The sequence below is a fragment of the Poecilia formosa genome, unplaced genomic scaffold (assembly GCF_000485575.1).
Source record: "Poecilia formosa unplaced genomic scaffold, Poecilia_formosa-5.1.2 Scaffold778, whole genome shotgun sequence".
NCBI classification, from domain to species: domain Eukaryota; kingdom Metazoa; phylum Chordata; class Actinopteri; order Cyprinodontiformes; family Poeciliidae; genus Poecilia; species Poecilia formosa.
In genome coordinates, this window is record NW_006800717.1 from 90,557 (window position 1) to 105,290 (window position 14,734).

General features: G+C 43.1%; 1 protein-coding gene across 1 annotated transcript; it reads left to right on the top strand.

Annotated features, from left to right (window-relative positions):
* Positions 1-498: 498 nt before the first annotated feature.
* On the top strand, positions 499-5,595 carry LOC103131509 (NADH dehydrogenase [ubiquinone] 1 alpha subcomplex subunit 10, mitochondrial-like; the record flags this gene model as incomplete). The annotated part of the gene is made up of 9 exons (XM_016666703.1): positions 499-676; positions 760-975; positions 1,060-1,146; positions 2,243-2,364; positions 2,596-2,675; positions 2,751-2,805; positions 3,234-3,319; positions 3,397-3,505; positions 5,420-5,595. Coding segments are annotated over 9 exons (1,002 nt in total), but the record flags the coding sequence as incomplete, so codon positions are not given.
* Between the last annotated feature and the right edge of the window lie 9,139 nt (positions 5,596-14,734).

A 14,734-nucleotide genomic window follows, 5' to 3' on the forward strand; every position in this document is an offset into this window, starting at 1 on the left:
TCACTGGTTAATCAAGTGTCACTATGTAGTAGTAAAACAGAAATCCCAGGGCGACATCATGATTAAAGGACATGTCAGTACAAAAAAACTCAAATCATGTTCAAAATGTCAAGTCCTTTGCAGTCCAAAAGGGACAGAATATGCAGACAACCAAAGATTTTGTGAATTTTCACAAGTCTGAATGCAGTTGATGAGATACAGAACACGAGATTATAAATGTGCACGACAACATCCGGCGATATCAACATGAATTCCATTAGAGGCTGAGATTTGGGGCAGGTTCTTTTGCAATGGTGTGGGTTTTACTGGAAACTGTCTGTCAGATCTGATGTAGGGATTGCTAAAGAAAGCATTTCTTTATGAATTTGCACAAACTTGAAGTGAAGACAGGGTTGTAAGACTAACTAAAGATGACCGAACTGTGAGTGAAAGCGAATGAACCTTTAGCCAGAAGCCTGAATCCGAGTTCAAATGTGTGGAAATGGAGTGTGATGGTGTGTGTTGCAGGCGGGTGTCCATACGAGCCCAGGGCGGAGCCTGGAGTATGGCTGGTGGGCATACATTCTGGGTGAGAGGACCACGCCGCGGTTCAAGCAGTACAGCAAAATCATCACAATTGATGGCAACCTCGCCTCAGGGAAAGGAGCGCTGGCCCAGAAACTGGCTGACAAACTAGGTAATAAACCCCACACACTAGCTGCTGCGGGTTCTGACCTCTGGGAGGAGAAAGCTGATTGGTTCTGGTGAATGTGTCCACAGGGATGCTGTACATGCCAGAGGCTGACACCTTCTACTTGGACCGGATGACTGGCGAGAAGGAGCCCCTCCCTCGTGACTTTAATGGCATGTGCAGCCTGGAGAAGTTCTATGCAGACCCTAAAGCTGCAGATGGCAACAGCTACAGGCTGCAGCTGTGGATGTACACCATGAGGCTGCTGCAGTACTCGGACGCCATTGAGCACCTGCTCACCACAGGTACCACCCATACACTCACACTTCTCCTAGACAGAGGTGATGAAGAAAACCACTCACCTCCGTCCTGATATGCTGTTCTTTAAGGCCAAGGGGTAATCCTGGAGCGCTCTCCATTCAGCGACATGGTCTTCCTGGATGCCATGTTCAACCAGGGCTATATCAGGAAGGAGTGTAAGTATCTGGCAACAAAGACGACTAGACATTGGCTTTTCAACCAAGGTTTTACTTGAGCCCAGTAGGGCTGTTGGAAAAATTATTTCAGTATTCGAGTAAACTGTCAATTATTGTTGACGATTAATCAAATAAAACATTTGATCAAGTTTGATTTTATTTGATTTGTAAATATTTGATTGGTAAATGCTTCCATAACAGCAGTATTAATACATCTGTACACATGAACAAGCGCTACAGGGCCAGCTGGCTGAAGAGTGGAGATCAGAAAAACTCGTCCCATAAAGTCCTATTTTCAGTATTTACTGATCTTCATATGTGCATTGATGACATCGTGGTTTGGCCATTTGTAGCAGACTGACAATCCTTTGAACACGACAGAGGTCAGGTTGAGGAGTTTGCAAGTTGGTTTCTCGTAGGCGGTTACAGACAGTCTGAGATGTGACGTGTCTGATGTGCAGACCAATAGTCTCATCTGCTGTGTGTGTTGCTGGTCTCAGCCGACCCTCAGATGGACGAGCCGGATGTGGCGATGTTGTGCTGGAGTGGTCAGACGCGGCCGATGAGGATCAGGTCGATGTGCAGCAGCTCCAGTCTGTTGAATCAAACTCTTAAAGGCCTATGGTCTGATAACGGTCATTGAACCGTGCAGCTACTGCTCTGGTGGACATCCCTGCATCCAACATGCCAATGGCTCCTGCATAACATGAGACATCTGAGGCTTTATGACTTGTGACAAAATGTGACTTTTTGGGGCCTTTTATTGTCTCCAGTCCAAGGATTGTCCAGCTGGACATGCTGGACAATCCCACTGGACATGTCCCACCCATTCACTGGGTAAAGGAAAACAACTCACTGGGTAATGCTCACTGACAGGAAGTTGGATTCAAAATGATACACAAATCAAGAGAAATATTTCTTTTGCACAATAAAATGTCAGCAAAGGCTCATTTACAGTTGTTGACTCCACATGGCAACAATAGTTGACCTTGGGGGGGGTTATATATTTTTTCAGTATATTTATCAGTGGGCAGCCTCTGTGTTTTCTGTGAGAAACCCTTCAGTCTGATTAAAACCATCAGTGTGTAACCTGCAGGTGTGAATCACTACAATGAGATCAAAACCATCAGCATCTGTGAGTTCCTCCCTCCTCACCTCGTCTTGTACATTGACCAACCAGCAGAGGAGGTGCAGAAGAAGCTCAAGCAGAGCGGGAAGGTACGGCTGTACTAGCGCTGCTAAAGTCAGTGGACTTTACTAGCTGTTACTAACTAGGCAAGTTAGATGTTACCATCTGCTACCTAGTTAGCCAGTTAACTATCTACCGTAACCGGCATCTGGTCACTACTGCTGTAACCTGAGACTGGTTATCGTCTCATCCGTCAGACGGTAACCAGCTTGGCGACAGCTGTCTGATGTTACTCTGCAATGTATTTTTGTTTTTTTCAGCCCCACCTGCAGAACGTTTCCCTGCAGTATCTGAAGAGCGTAGAGGATTCCTACAAGAAGTCTTTCCTCCCTAGCATCAGGTATGTGACCAGAGAGCGTTGGACATGTCTCTCTGTCTCTGTTGATCATTAACCCTCTCACCGTGTCATCTTCAGGGAAACCTCTGAACTGCTGGTCTATGATATGACCCAAGTTCAGGACGCTGAGAGGGTAAGACACTATCTCCATTAACCACTTTTTTTTTGCATCAGAAGTCATGTGATCACCAGCCAGATGTTACTACTGGCAAAAACCATGAGAAAGACGACAGGAAGTGTTCTTCTGCAATTTGTAGTTGTTTTAGGGTTTTTTTTGTTTTTTTTGGACAATGTGCAGCTGACTCCACCAGAGCTGTCACATCACACACTTCATAAAAACCTGTTGAATCCATAACTCTTCTGTAAAATCTCCTCATACGACCGTTTACGTCCATCACTGTCATGATTTTTAATAACTTATCGTGTGAAGAAACCTCGTCATGCATTATTTGAATTTCATTTTTTAATTAATTGCCATTGCAAAATTGTGTTTCTTCGACACTAGCAGAATGTGAATATCATGATCTGATTAAAACATGTTCACCTCCATGCTTGTCCCAGATTGTGGAGGACATAGAGTACCTGAAGTTCGACAAGGGGCCGTGGCCGGAGCAGGACGACATTAGCTACCACCACATGAGGAAACTGTGAGTTGCTCCGCCTCTTTTCTCTGAGCACGCAAACCAGCTCCTTAGTCTGCAAGTTCCTCTCTTGTGCGTTTCAGAGTGCAGGACAAAGAGAGGGTCGGCTCGCTCACCCACATACCCGTGTTCCTGCCGGAGATCACCATCGGAGCCCACGACTACGACCAGAAGTACTACGCTTACAGAGCGGTGAGTCGGCACATGCGTGGGCTGGAACCGGTTCTGATTGTCCTGCATACATCAATCACAGTCCCACCACGGTCGTTGAAGCCAGTCCCTTTATTATTTTCCAAAAGCATAATATTGAGGATAGAAATTTTCTTTTTTTTTTTTTCTTTTTTTGCTACGTTTTAAAGGACAAAATCCAAATGATGTGTAATAACAGTCATTGGTTGTTATCTCATTTGAGACATCATACATCGATTTTTACCATTTCATCTCAGTTTTTATTAGGTTTTTGACTCACTGACTGAAGCATAAGAAAACTGTTTGACTACACATGTTTGGACTTTAGACATCTTTAAATTCAGGTTTAAACTGATTGTTTAAAATGCCAAACAAACTTCAAAAACTGTTCTTTTGAACCGCTTTTTTTTACAAAAGCGGTAAATAAACCGATGTTCACAATCTGCGCTTTTAGAAGTCAGCATATAATCTTATGTGACAAGTTGGTAGTTGTAATTTTTGAAATTGATTCGAACTAAATATACCTCAGTTGCCAAGAAAAAGCATAAAATTGGACCCACACCAGGAATCAGGTGCTAAAAATCCAGCTGTGTGTTGTTTTAACGATAAGTATTGTTCAAGTAGTTCATTTTGCACCGTAATGTCCAGAATATTACAGAAATACCTGCAAAAAAAAAACATGAAGTTTGCATGTGGAACGTCTGGAGATTAGTTTGAGCCCCGATCTCCATCCAGATTGTCAGCAGAATGAACCATGAAATGCTCGAGCATATCCGGGTAGATGAGTGGACCAGCATATTGTACTTCGTCCACGACTGTTTACCAGTTCCAGAACCCGACCAAAACCCCTCTGTGTCGTCACTGTGAGAAATAATGAGATTTGGTTCAGTATAAAACACACTTGCACCTGGGTGAAGCTGCTTTTAGCGTCACAGTGGAACTTCGTCACAAACACTTTATCTATTTAGTTCCAGCAGTAAAACAAACATGGAGATGCTTTGAGATGTGAATGAGGAGCGGCGTTGACAGCCCTGATAAGCTGATGTGTTCACAGCCCCTCCGCCAGGTTGAAGGATGAATGAAGACATTAGGCTCTGATTTGTTGTGTGTTTGCCAGCTGAGGTGTTTTAGTTCAGCAGAGCTCTTTGATTCGGTTGGCTGTTTTATCTGATGCAGAGCTTTGTGAAAGCCTGAAAATCCATAATGAGGAACCTTTTCTTTCTCGTGTCTGCTTTGTTCCTTTTTTATTGACTCTTCTTATTTTTCTCCTCTTCCCTGGGCCACCAAGTCAGCCTGATGAAAGTCATTTTCCTGTGCTGAAATATCGAACCCCTCGTAGTTACAAATGTCACATGTGGAATATTCCAGCCGGCTGTTTGTATCATCGGTCTTGTGGGGAAACATTCAGGTCTGACCTTTCCTGTTTATTGACTGGAGCCGTTTTTGTCTCCCCCTGCTGCATGAGTCGGGCCGAGTAATGCAACAGCAGGCCGTGACCTGACATTTCACTCCGAGTCAGGATCTCAGAGGAGGGAATGAGGACGGCGACACACAGCAGCAGAATGGCTCCCTCAGCACATTTCAGCCAGTGGCCCACATTTTCACAACTCTTAGAACGTCCTGTGAAACCCTGAGCGTCTGGCTCAGGATTCCAAACTGGAATTTGGCAAAAAGTGTCTTCTCCTTGTTCTGTTGGCTGAAATGAACTGAAGCTAGAGCGACGATGTAGGGAGACTCAATTTTCATCCTCTCTGAGTCTTTAGGATGCTGCTTTAGCTTCTCGAATCAAAACGCAATGACAAAATACATCTTATGTCAAAACTACTGATTCTGGGTTGTTAGCTGAAATTTTGTCTCATGTTTGAATAACGGTGAGACGTGGCTGTAAATGAATGCTGCTCTGTCTTGTTGTTGCAGCTGCCTGGGAAGAATTACGCTCGTGGCTACAATGCAGATGTTGGAGACAAGTACATCTGGCTCAAGTGAATCTTCTTTTCTTTCACCTTTCATGTTGACTGATCTGCTAATAGAACTCAGTTATGTTGTACAGTCTGAGGAAAAACTATGTATTAAAAGAAATATTCAAATTAAAATGCGTTCAATTATTTATTTACTTATTTATTTTCCTTTATTTATTGATCTTTTTTTGTGCTTTTTTTTTTTCATAGTTTTTTGTGACTCATTCTGAGAAGATCTCAATAGTGCCACCAAGTGGTGACAACAGCAGGTGGTGTGTAGGCCTGTTGATTTGAATGATTTTTTTTTTTCACTCTTTAGTTCTGTAGGCTTCAGAAAGCATGAGAACTTTCCTGAAATTGAGCTGGAATAAGAATATAAATCCATGTTGGTATAGACGAAGTCAGCCTAATTAGTGGACGGGTGTGATTAAAGTCATTTCCTCATGTGACAAAGATGATGCTGCCGTCATTACGTGACCTGAAAATGTCCTGGCATGCAGGAGACGACTGCTGACAAACATTTATACTGAGAAATGAATGTGTGCTTCAAAACGCAGCATTGCTCTCAGGGAAATTATATATGTACACATTTAGATACTCACCCACATATACGTAGACACGTATATTCAGCTATGCACCACACACCTGGAACAAGCGTCCAGAAAACTGCAAAACAGCTGAAAAACTGAGTTCCTTTAAATCAAGTCTAAACCCACCACAATAAATGACCAACATGTTGACGGCACTAGACCAAATGTAAAATGTTTACTGGTTTTCTCAACTGACTGTGGTGTTTTCTATGACTTTGTATTTTTAGGATGTAAAGCAATTTGAACTGCATTGTCACTGAAATATGCTATACAAATCTTGATCGAGTACAAATGACCAATGCAAATGACCTGAAAATCTCTAAACGACTTTCGTGGCATTGCAGAAACATTTGGTAATGACAAGATATCTCGTCTCTGACCTGAACACGGCATGAGACATAAAATCATTTGGAGATTTTAGCATAAGGCTGAGCAGGAGCGCGAGATAAGAGCCCTGTCGGTTTGGGTTAACCTGCAAAGGGAAGATGTCAGAAAACATTAAGGCCCTGACTCAGAACACAAATGCATCTGTCACATTAAGGTGGGAACTTTTTCAGGTCATTCCAGAGAAATTAAAGGGGACGTAGCTTTTCTGGTGGCAGCAATTAGCACCCACGGGGTTTTAGAAGTGTTTGCGATCTGTGAAGCAAGAGAAGAATGAAAGTTTGGAACTGAAGATTCTGACGCTCTGAAACAGCAGAGGAATCACAGACACTTTGTGACTTGAAATTCCAGAAAACATTCATTCAAACCAATCATTCAGACAGACAGACTGACACTAGATATCAATGTAGTAAAGGTAAGTTTAAAGAAAAGTACGCAACATGTTTTTCTTATTGTCTGTCAATAACATTTCCTGTTTTAGACTAACTGCAATTACCAACATTCTTTTTAGTTCCTAAATGCCAGGAATGATGAGCAACACAATAGTCATTTCCGTCACATTAAGAGGTTTAGTTTCTGTTCTGGGGTTTATTTAGACCAAAACACACTCATATCTGGGACACATAACCCAGTTACTCCTTCCTGAGCACCTTGATGCCTGGACACTCCCATGATGTTTGTGCTTGTACATAACTGTGTGTGTAGGTCAACTAGTGGACTCTAGTGGTCAGGCAGGAAAAAAAAACAAACACACAAAATATGTTTTTCCTATACAGTTTATGCAAGACGTTGTAGTTTCAGCTGGATCTGTTGCAAAGATAATCTTCTTTCCCAAATGGTCCAGGCATGTTTTTCTGTTTTTATTCCAGTGAGTCAGAGGGTTGCTTTCAGTCTGACACTGTGGCACATCTCACACCCTCCTCTTGCTCAGCTCTCTACGTCTCATGGTGTCCCATCTGTCTGTCTCCTCTGGTGTCAGTTTTATTCATGAATGTTCTATCAGTCTGAGTAGTTTTTGTTTCTCAGAACACACACACACACATACAAAAATCCCCTGGAAATGCACAAGGGCTGCATTGAAAATGAGCAAATGTTAAAAACACCTGTACAGGATGCTTCCAGGAAATGTGTCCTCATGAACTGGATAACAGATCTGGTTCCGTCCAAAACACAATGACAACGGACTGTCCTTGAATATGTGTTGCTGGACTTTCTGACTAGTAAATTACACAATAGAGAAAATATATTTCTTAATATTTGGGACCCCTTTGTACTGTGTACTGGTCTGGATATTTCTGCTATTTTTTTCACAAAGCCTTACATAATATATTGCATTAATGTGCCTTCCTCTTTTTTTTTTTCCTTCCTGAGCTGAGTTAATGTTAATGTTACTGCATGGCACTTTGTTCTTCTTTTTTTTGCTTGTTGGTCTGTGTTAAAATGCAGAAATAACCAATAAACATATGTTGGGGTAAGAAAAGAGCAAATGTTGCAGGAAGGATTGAAAAGATAAAAAATTATAGCATGGTGGAAATACTATAGAAAAGGAATCAACGGTTAGAGACTTTAGGACTTCAGAAAATGACATTTTCTTTCATGTAAATATGAATATAAAGTCTTTTTACTAAGGTGGAAAATGGGGTTAAATTAGCGCAAATATGCATGTTATGGATTTTGTCTGTGTTCATCAGAATGATAACCTGAAGGAAGAAACTGTTTTTGCAAATAGTGCTCTGTAGCACCGACCTCAATGTAAAAAGTCTAAGCACGGTGTGTCCAGGATGTGTGGGATCTGCAGATGGGGCTTTGGCTTCTCTACACAGTTCAGGTGGTTTGTTGGTTGTTCAGTAACAGTCGGTGGGCGGCCAGAGAGACAGAAATGTGACCTGCACACGTCACAAACACAAGGCAACGTGGAAGCCATATGCTGAAACTTTTGCTCAGTCTGTGACTTTATGTTGGACTTTGTCGCTGTTGAGGTTTTTCCAAACGATCGGTCAGATCATTGCAAGAGAGTTGCCTTTGTGACACAACCAGTGTCTCCACACACCAGCCCGGTGGCGCCCAGTGCTCTGCAGAGGCCTGGTAATGAGCCATCGTTTGATCCAGGTGTGGTGTTGAACCAGACACAGAACTAAACCACGCAGGATGCTGGCCCGTGAGGACCAGCTTCGGAAACACCTGTCCTAGCCGTTCTGTGGCCAAAAGTCTTCTGACTTCTTTTGGCCAAACGTTAAAGCAACACTGCACTGAGTCCCTCTGGTCCTTTACAGAGTTGGTATTAGTTTAACTCTGCATTATTTCGACAAGAGATTGAGTAGCTCAAAGTATTTCAAGTGTTAAAATTGACAGAAGGAGCTGGAATCAACCGACAAACACATGGACCCAAAACTAACAGAATCTGTTTGCTGGATGCATTCATGTGGCTGCTGCTGGAACAGGACGGAAGCAGAAAAATCATGTTGAACATCATGAGTAGATCGGTGGATTTACGGACTAAGTGTTTGACATATTGTGGAGCTATGTGGGAATGTGTGATTTTTCAGTCATCCTTACTATGAGTTACCGTTTCTGGACCCACTGCTCCCTGCTATACTGCTGATCCTGATGGGTCTGAACAGCGCTGGGAGCCGGAAGCGGAATTATAACAATTACTTTTACTAGAGCTGCACAAACAGATTCTGAGGGCAGCTGTCCCACAGATGTTCTGTTAGTGTGAGACGGCCTTCCAGAGCAGATCGCTGCAGAGGCCGGCCGTGATCTATCCAGATGACGCAGGCCCCGAGGAACAAAGCTAAGGACATTTTGCATGGATTAAACTCCAGATTTCCTCTTGCTTGAGGGAGTGGAAAAGCTCCCATCATTCCATCCTTTTATCCTGATGGGAAGGAGAAAAGAGCGCGCGTTTTGGCGCGTCTCTCCGCTTTCTGCTTACGCTGACATTTTCTTCCCCCCTAAAACCTGTTGGCCGCTGCTCCCTCGCTCCGAACTCCAGCTCAACATTTTTAAATATTATCTCAGCATAAATGAAGTGTCAGCATGTGGTAATGGGGATCAGCTAGTTTTGATTACAGGCTTTAGGGATTCAAAGGGCATTCACGGACTTTTAAAATTGAAAACCGGTGATTAACGTCAACACACTGGCATGTGAATGAGCAGCACTTAATTATGACAGTAAGCCTGCAGCCCGCCTTGGACCCTTGGACCCTCCTCTGCTGTGGAGCACGTGCTCTGCCCGTACTCCCCATCAAAGCACTGTCCGTTTTGATTTAATTCAGTGAATTTAATTCACTCCCCTGCAGTCTGACTTATTTAATTTTTTACATATAAACTAAATTAAAGGGAAAGGAAGGAGGCTATCACGTAAAACGCACACACATCAAGTTCAAATCTAAATGCATGAGCGACCCGGTGTCAGCTCATTGGTATTCAGCCTGTTGTGGTCAGGTTTACAATCAGCCCAATTACGTCCACCGAGTACGACTGAAAACAGTTAGACCCGTTAAATTACTAAATGCCAATAGATAGGCAGCCTCTGCTTAAAGGGGGGATGAGCAGCTTGCGTCTGGTTAATGTGCCTTTCGGGACACATGGACACAAACAGAACGAAAGAATTAGTTATCCTAGCAGAGAAGTGGTAGTAGTAAGAAATGACGAGTGCTTTGACCCCCACGGTCAGCAGACTGCCGGCTGTGGCTGAGAGCAGCTTGTTTACTTGCTGCCCTGTGGCTGAACATCAGGCCACTCAGACAAAAGCAGAGGGAGTAACTGACAGCGCAGCAGCCCGGAGCAGTCACACTGAACTAATGGAGGGTGGAGAACATGAACTCTGGAGAGAAGTGTTTGCCTCACTGTGCTGTCCGCTATAATGCACCGCTGAGGCCTTATCAGTTGTGAGAGCAGGCAGTGGAAAATTACTTATAGAATGAAGCTGTAACTCCAGAGCCGGAGCTGCACTGGAAGCTCTAAGTCAACATTATTGGTCGGGAAGACAAAGGCGACGGCGAAGCGAGCCGAGGACGCCTTCAGACGGAGGCCTGGGATTAGGCGTGTTTGGCTTGTTTCGTTTTGAAGCAACGAGGAAACGCGTTTCGCTCGAGCTTGCGCAACAAGCTTGATCAAATAAAGCTCGTTAACGTAGAACTAAATTGGAAGGGAAAACGCTTCTATTTATTTTCGTTTTAGGGATATGCTAATTTAATTTTTATTTTATTTTTTTTTTAACTCGTGAACACGTCTGTCATTTCTAATGGGGTTACACAGCTGAGGATCTCTGCAGCTCCTCCAGATAAACCAGAGTCCTCTTTCCTGCTGCTCTGATCCGTCATCTCTTTACATAGACAGCCATGCGTTGGGAGGTTTGCAGCTGGACAAAGCTGAAGCCTTTCACCATCCTGACGATGGATCACAGCGGAGCGTCTTTGAGGTGTTGAGGGTTTGGGACATTGCTTGACTTCCTCATCTCTACTGCACAATTCTTCACAACGGGGTCTCTGTTGATTAATGTTCGCCAGCAAACCTCCGAGATCTTTGCAGAGCAGTTTTTTATTCACTGTTATTGTGTTGACCTTTCACATGTGCGACTGGCGTGAAATGATGAAGAGGAACCTAAATGCAGGAAAGGGGCTGAAACTCAAGTTTCTCTTTGACTCAAGTAAACTGCTAAAGCCCAGGGAGAAATCCAAAATGCTGCAGCCAACAAGGGAATCGTGGGGATGATATTTCTGCAGGAGAGTTGAACAAGGAGCCTGCGGCTGATTAGAATCTAGGTGCAGCTGTGAGGAAAGGAAAATAACTGCAGTTACCGAGAAACAAGTAAACAATCCAAACACGCAGACACATCACGGCCCACCCCTGTGCTAGATAGCAGATCTCTATGACTGCAGTTGGTCAGCTTTACGCTTGGCCTTTGACTACACAGTTCTTCAAATTCAACTCCTTCCTGGCTCTTCATTTCCCCCCCTTTAACAGTTTACATGTAAATTCAGGATTAATCGCAGTGTTTCCACTAGCAGCCTAGCATTCCAGTAATTGAAAACACTGGCGTCAGCTAGGATAATTTAGCGAGCAGGTAATTAAGCCAGCAGTCAGTGAGAAGACGGCTGCTGGGGAGGAGCACAACTAAATTCTTCCACACTAAACTTGACCCGATGACTGAAGCAGACTTTGTTATGTGCAGCTGAGCTGGATGTGGAGGGAGGACAGCGGCGGACTTTCATTAACAAAACCTCAACAAAAACACTGATGGCGTCACAAGAGAGAGGTCTCTAAATTTCAATCAAGGAAGTGAAATAAAGCTATTCTTCTGCTGAAGAAACATGGGCCTGTAAAAGCGTTGAGGGAAAATTCCCTCCCAAGGTGGCAAATCGAGACTGCAATAACACAGAGCAATCTAAAATACAACCCGGGCTGTGATTGCCACCTTCACACTGTCATAGAGGACGGACAAACGCTTCGCCAGGAAAGCAAGTCAAAAGCCCTGAAATCCTGAGACAAGAAAGAAGAAACTGTTTAAATAGAAACACACATGAATGAAAAATAATAATAATAATAATAAAAAACAAACAAACTCAATTTAATCTGAAATCGTTTTAAACGAAACAATTTCAGTTTTATTTTAACGTCTACTGATAAAAAGTTATTTACAAAGCAAGAAGGGACTGTCTTTACCCTCGTTCTATCACAGAACAGCTTCTGTCTAAATATATTACAGATAAATACATAATAAAATCCCTTTTACATCTTATTAGTCACTTATATCCACAAATCAGTAAGTCTTAAGACAAAATAGAGATATTTGCATTTAACATACTACATTAAATTAATACATATGCACGCACACGTGCAAAACAATTTAAAAACAGTGAGACTGTTTAATAGCATCTCGTTGCCTACTTTTTAAGAACCGCTCGAAATAAATCCAGTGAATTGAATTCTGACGTCTCGACTTCAGACTGGAGCTGATTCCAGGCTGTAGGAGCCGTCGCACTGAATGCTCGCTTCCCCTGCTCAGTTCGAACACGTGGAACATGCAAAAAGAAAAATGTTGTTAGAACGTAATTGGCCAGTCGATACAATTATGTAACAACTGGCCAAATGCCAGCCAAACAATTAGCAATTAGCATTTCATCCACTACTCACCAGTTCAGTTCACAGTTCAAGATTACATAAGAGCCGAATGTACCATGTGACGTAAATGAATCACATGGTATACATTTTAAAAGCTGTAAATGTTACACAGAGGTCAACAAAACAATTGCTTCCTGGAGGCGTGGATCTACTGGAGGAAATCCAAGTGAATGGGAGAAAGCCCAGACTATCTGTGAAGCGAGATTTGAGTCAAGTGGAATAGCACAGGAGGGCAATGGACAGGCTACACCAAGTTACCCACTCAAACAACATCAGACCAGCATGAGTCAAACTACTTCTCTAATTAGTTATAGTTCAAACATTCAAACTCCAATATTTCGTGAACTTTCCAGTTTGTGACGCTCAGGCTTAGAGTTTTAATTACTGGTAGAGCTTTGAGGACGAATCTGAGCAGATGTAAAATCCCTGACATTAATCAGAGGGCCGCAGCAGGTCCCTGGGTCTGGGGAGTTAAACGCGCCTGCGGGACGTTTGTCATGGTGCTGACATCCCATGTACCAAAACCGACTTAAAAACTTTCATCTAAACTTGGCGCCTCCAGGATTAATACTCATTTAACGCAGGCTGATGTCACTTTGGAAGGCAAATGTTGTTCTTCAGAAGTGCCCTGGGAGTCCTCCCGGTGACTCAGTAATAAAGCCGAGGAAAGATCCCCGCTGGGGTTCATTTGTCGGCTTTAGTGAGCTGTGGCTGCAGCTCAGCGTTGCAGAGCCTCTGTGCCTGAAACAGACAACCCCACCGGGGGGGGGAAGAAAGGGAAGTCACTGTAATCGATAAGGCCAGTCACCTTCCATCAAGCACCTCACCAGAGCTGTTCAATACAATGATTCGTTCATGTTCCAGTTCAGGGTATCCCTTCGGGAAGGAAGCAGCAGATGGCAGTGTTTCTATCTGAATGCGCTCTGGCAGAGGGCTGAGGGAGACGCTCGGAAACGGTGCCGCTCTCTCTGGGTGTGTGTGGCAACATGCACGCTCCCAGATATTTGAGTTACTGTGTGAAATTAGTGAGGAGACCTTTCTCTCCTCACTCTGGCTTTTATTTGCAGAACTGAAAACTGAGAGCAGCCTCTGGCTACAGAGATGCTTTCTGTCCCCGCTGCATCGTATTCCCACAGTAAACATTCTCTCTCCCGATACCCTCGGCATGCATCAAAACAAAGGACGAATGAAGAAAATGGAGCAATGCAAGGACAAAATGGAGCTGCAGCGTCATTAGGATGAACATCTGCTTCTCCGCTGCATTTACGTCCAGGTAGAAATCGTTTCACGTGTTGGTCTGTTTGCGATGATCAGTTTTCTGCATGTAATGCGGAAGCCCCTTGTTTTAGTGGTGACCCCTTTAAAATCAGATATTTAAAGAAGAGGGACTTGACTCTCTGGTTTACTGGTTAAAACGTCAGATAAATGCAGTGTCAGCGAAAATAAAAATAAAAATAAATAAAAAACACACACTCCAACGACTCAAAGGTTGTACATCCCCCCCCCCAAAAAAAACCTTAATCTTCAGGTGTTAAAATCTGATCTACGCTGTGTTAGAACTGAGTCTGACTGATTCAACAACAGCTGAAAGGCAGGAGCAACACGTGAAATCACAACAGCACCAATGATTTCAACTAATGATCTTCTGCATGCATGGCTTTATCAATCACTCACGTTTTTTTTGTGTGGAGACTTGTTATTTTTGACAATGCTCTTTCGGTTCATTGGGATTTGTAGACATCTGGTTAACAGGAACAGAAAACTGAAAAGCTGATATAAATTCCCTGGGAAAAGGTTGTTTTCTATGCACTGTGAAACAAAAAAAGAAAGAAAGAAAGAAAAGGAGAAACAAAGAGTATAATTCATTGTAAAATACTGGCAGCTGTGGTTTCCAGAATTTAACTGTAGTAACTGCTGCCATGCTGTATGAGGCATTATGGTATAATATTTTGGCAAACGTCACTTTACCAGATCAGAACTGCAGACTGTTCACTGAACTGTGCGATACATTGTTGAATTTTATTGGAAAAATAAACGTTATGGTAAATTACCGGCAGCTGTAGTTGCCGGAATTTTATCATAAAAAAAACAGTAAACACACAGTGTTTATCAGCATTTCAAAATGGAAAAATCATAAAGGAAATAAATCCAAAGTGAACAAAAATGCAGTC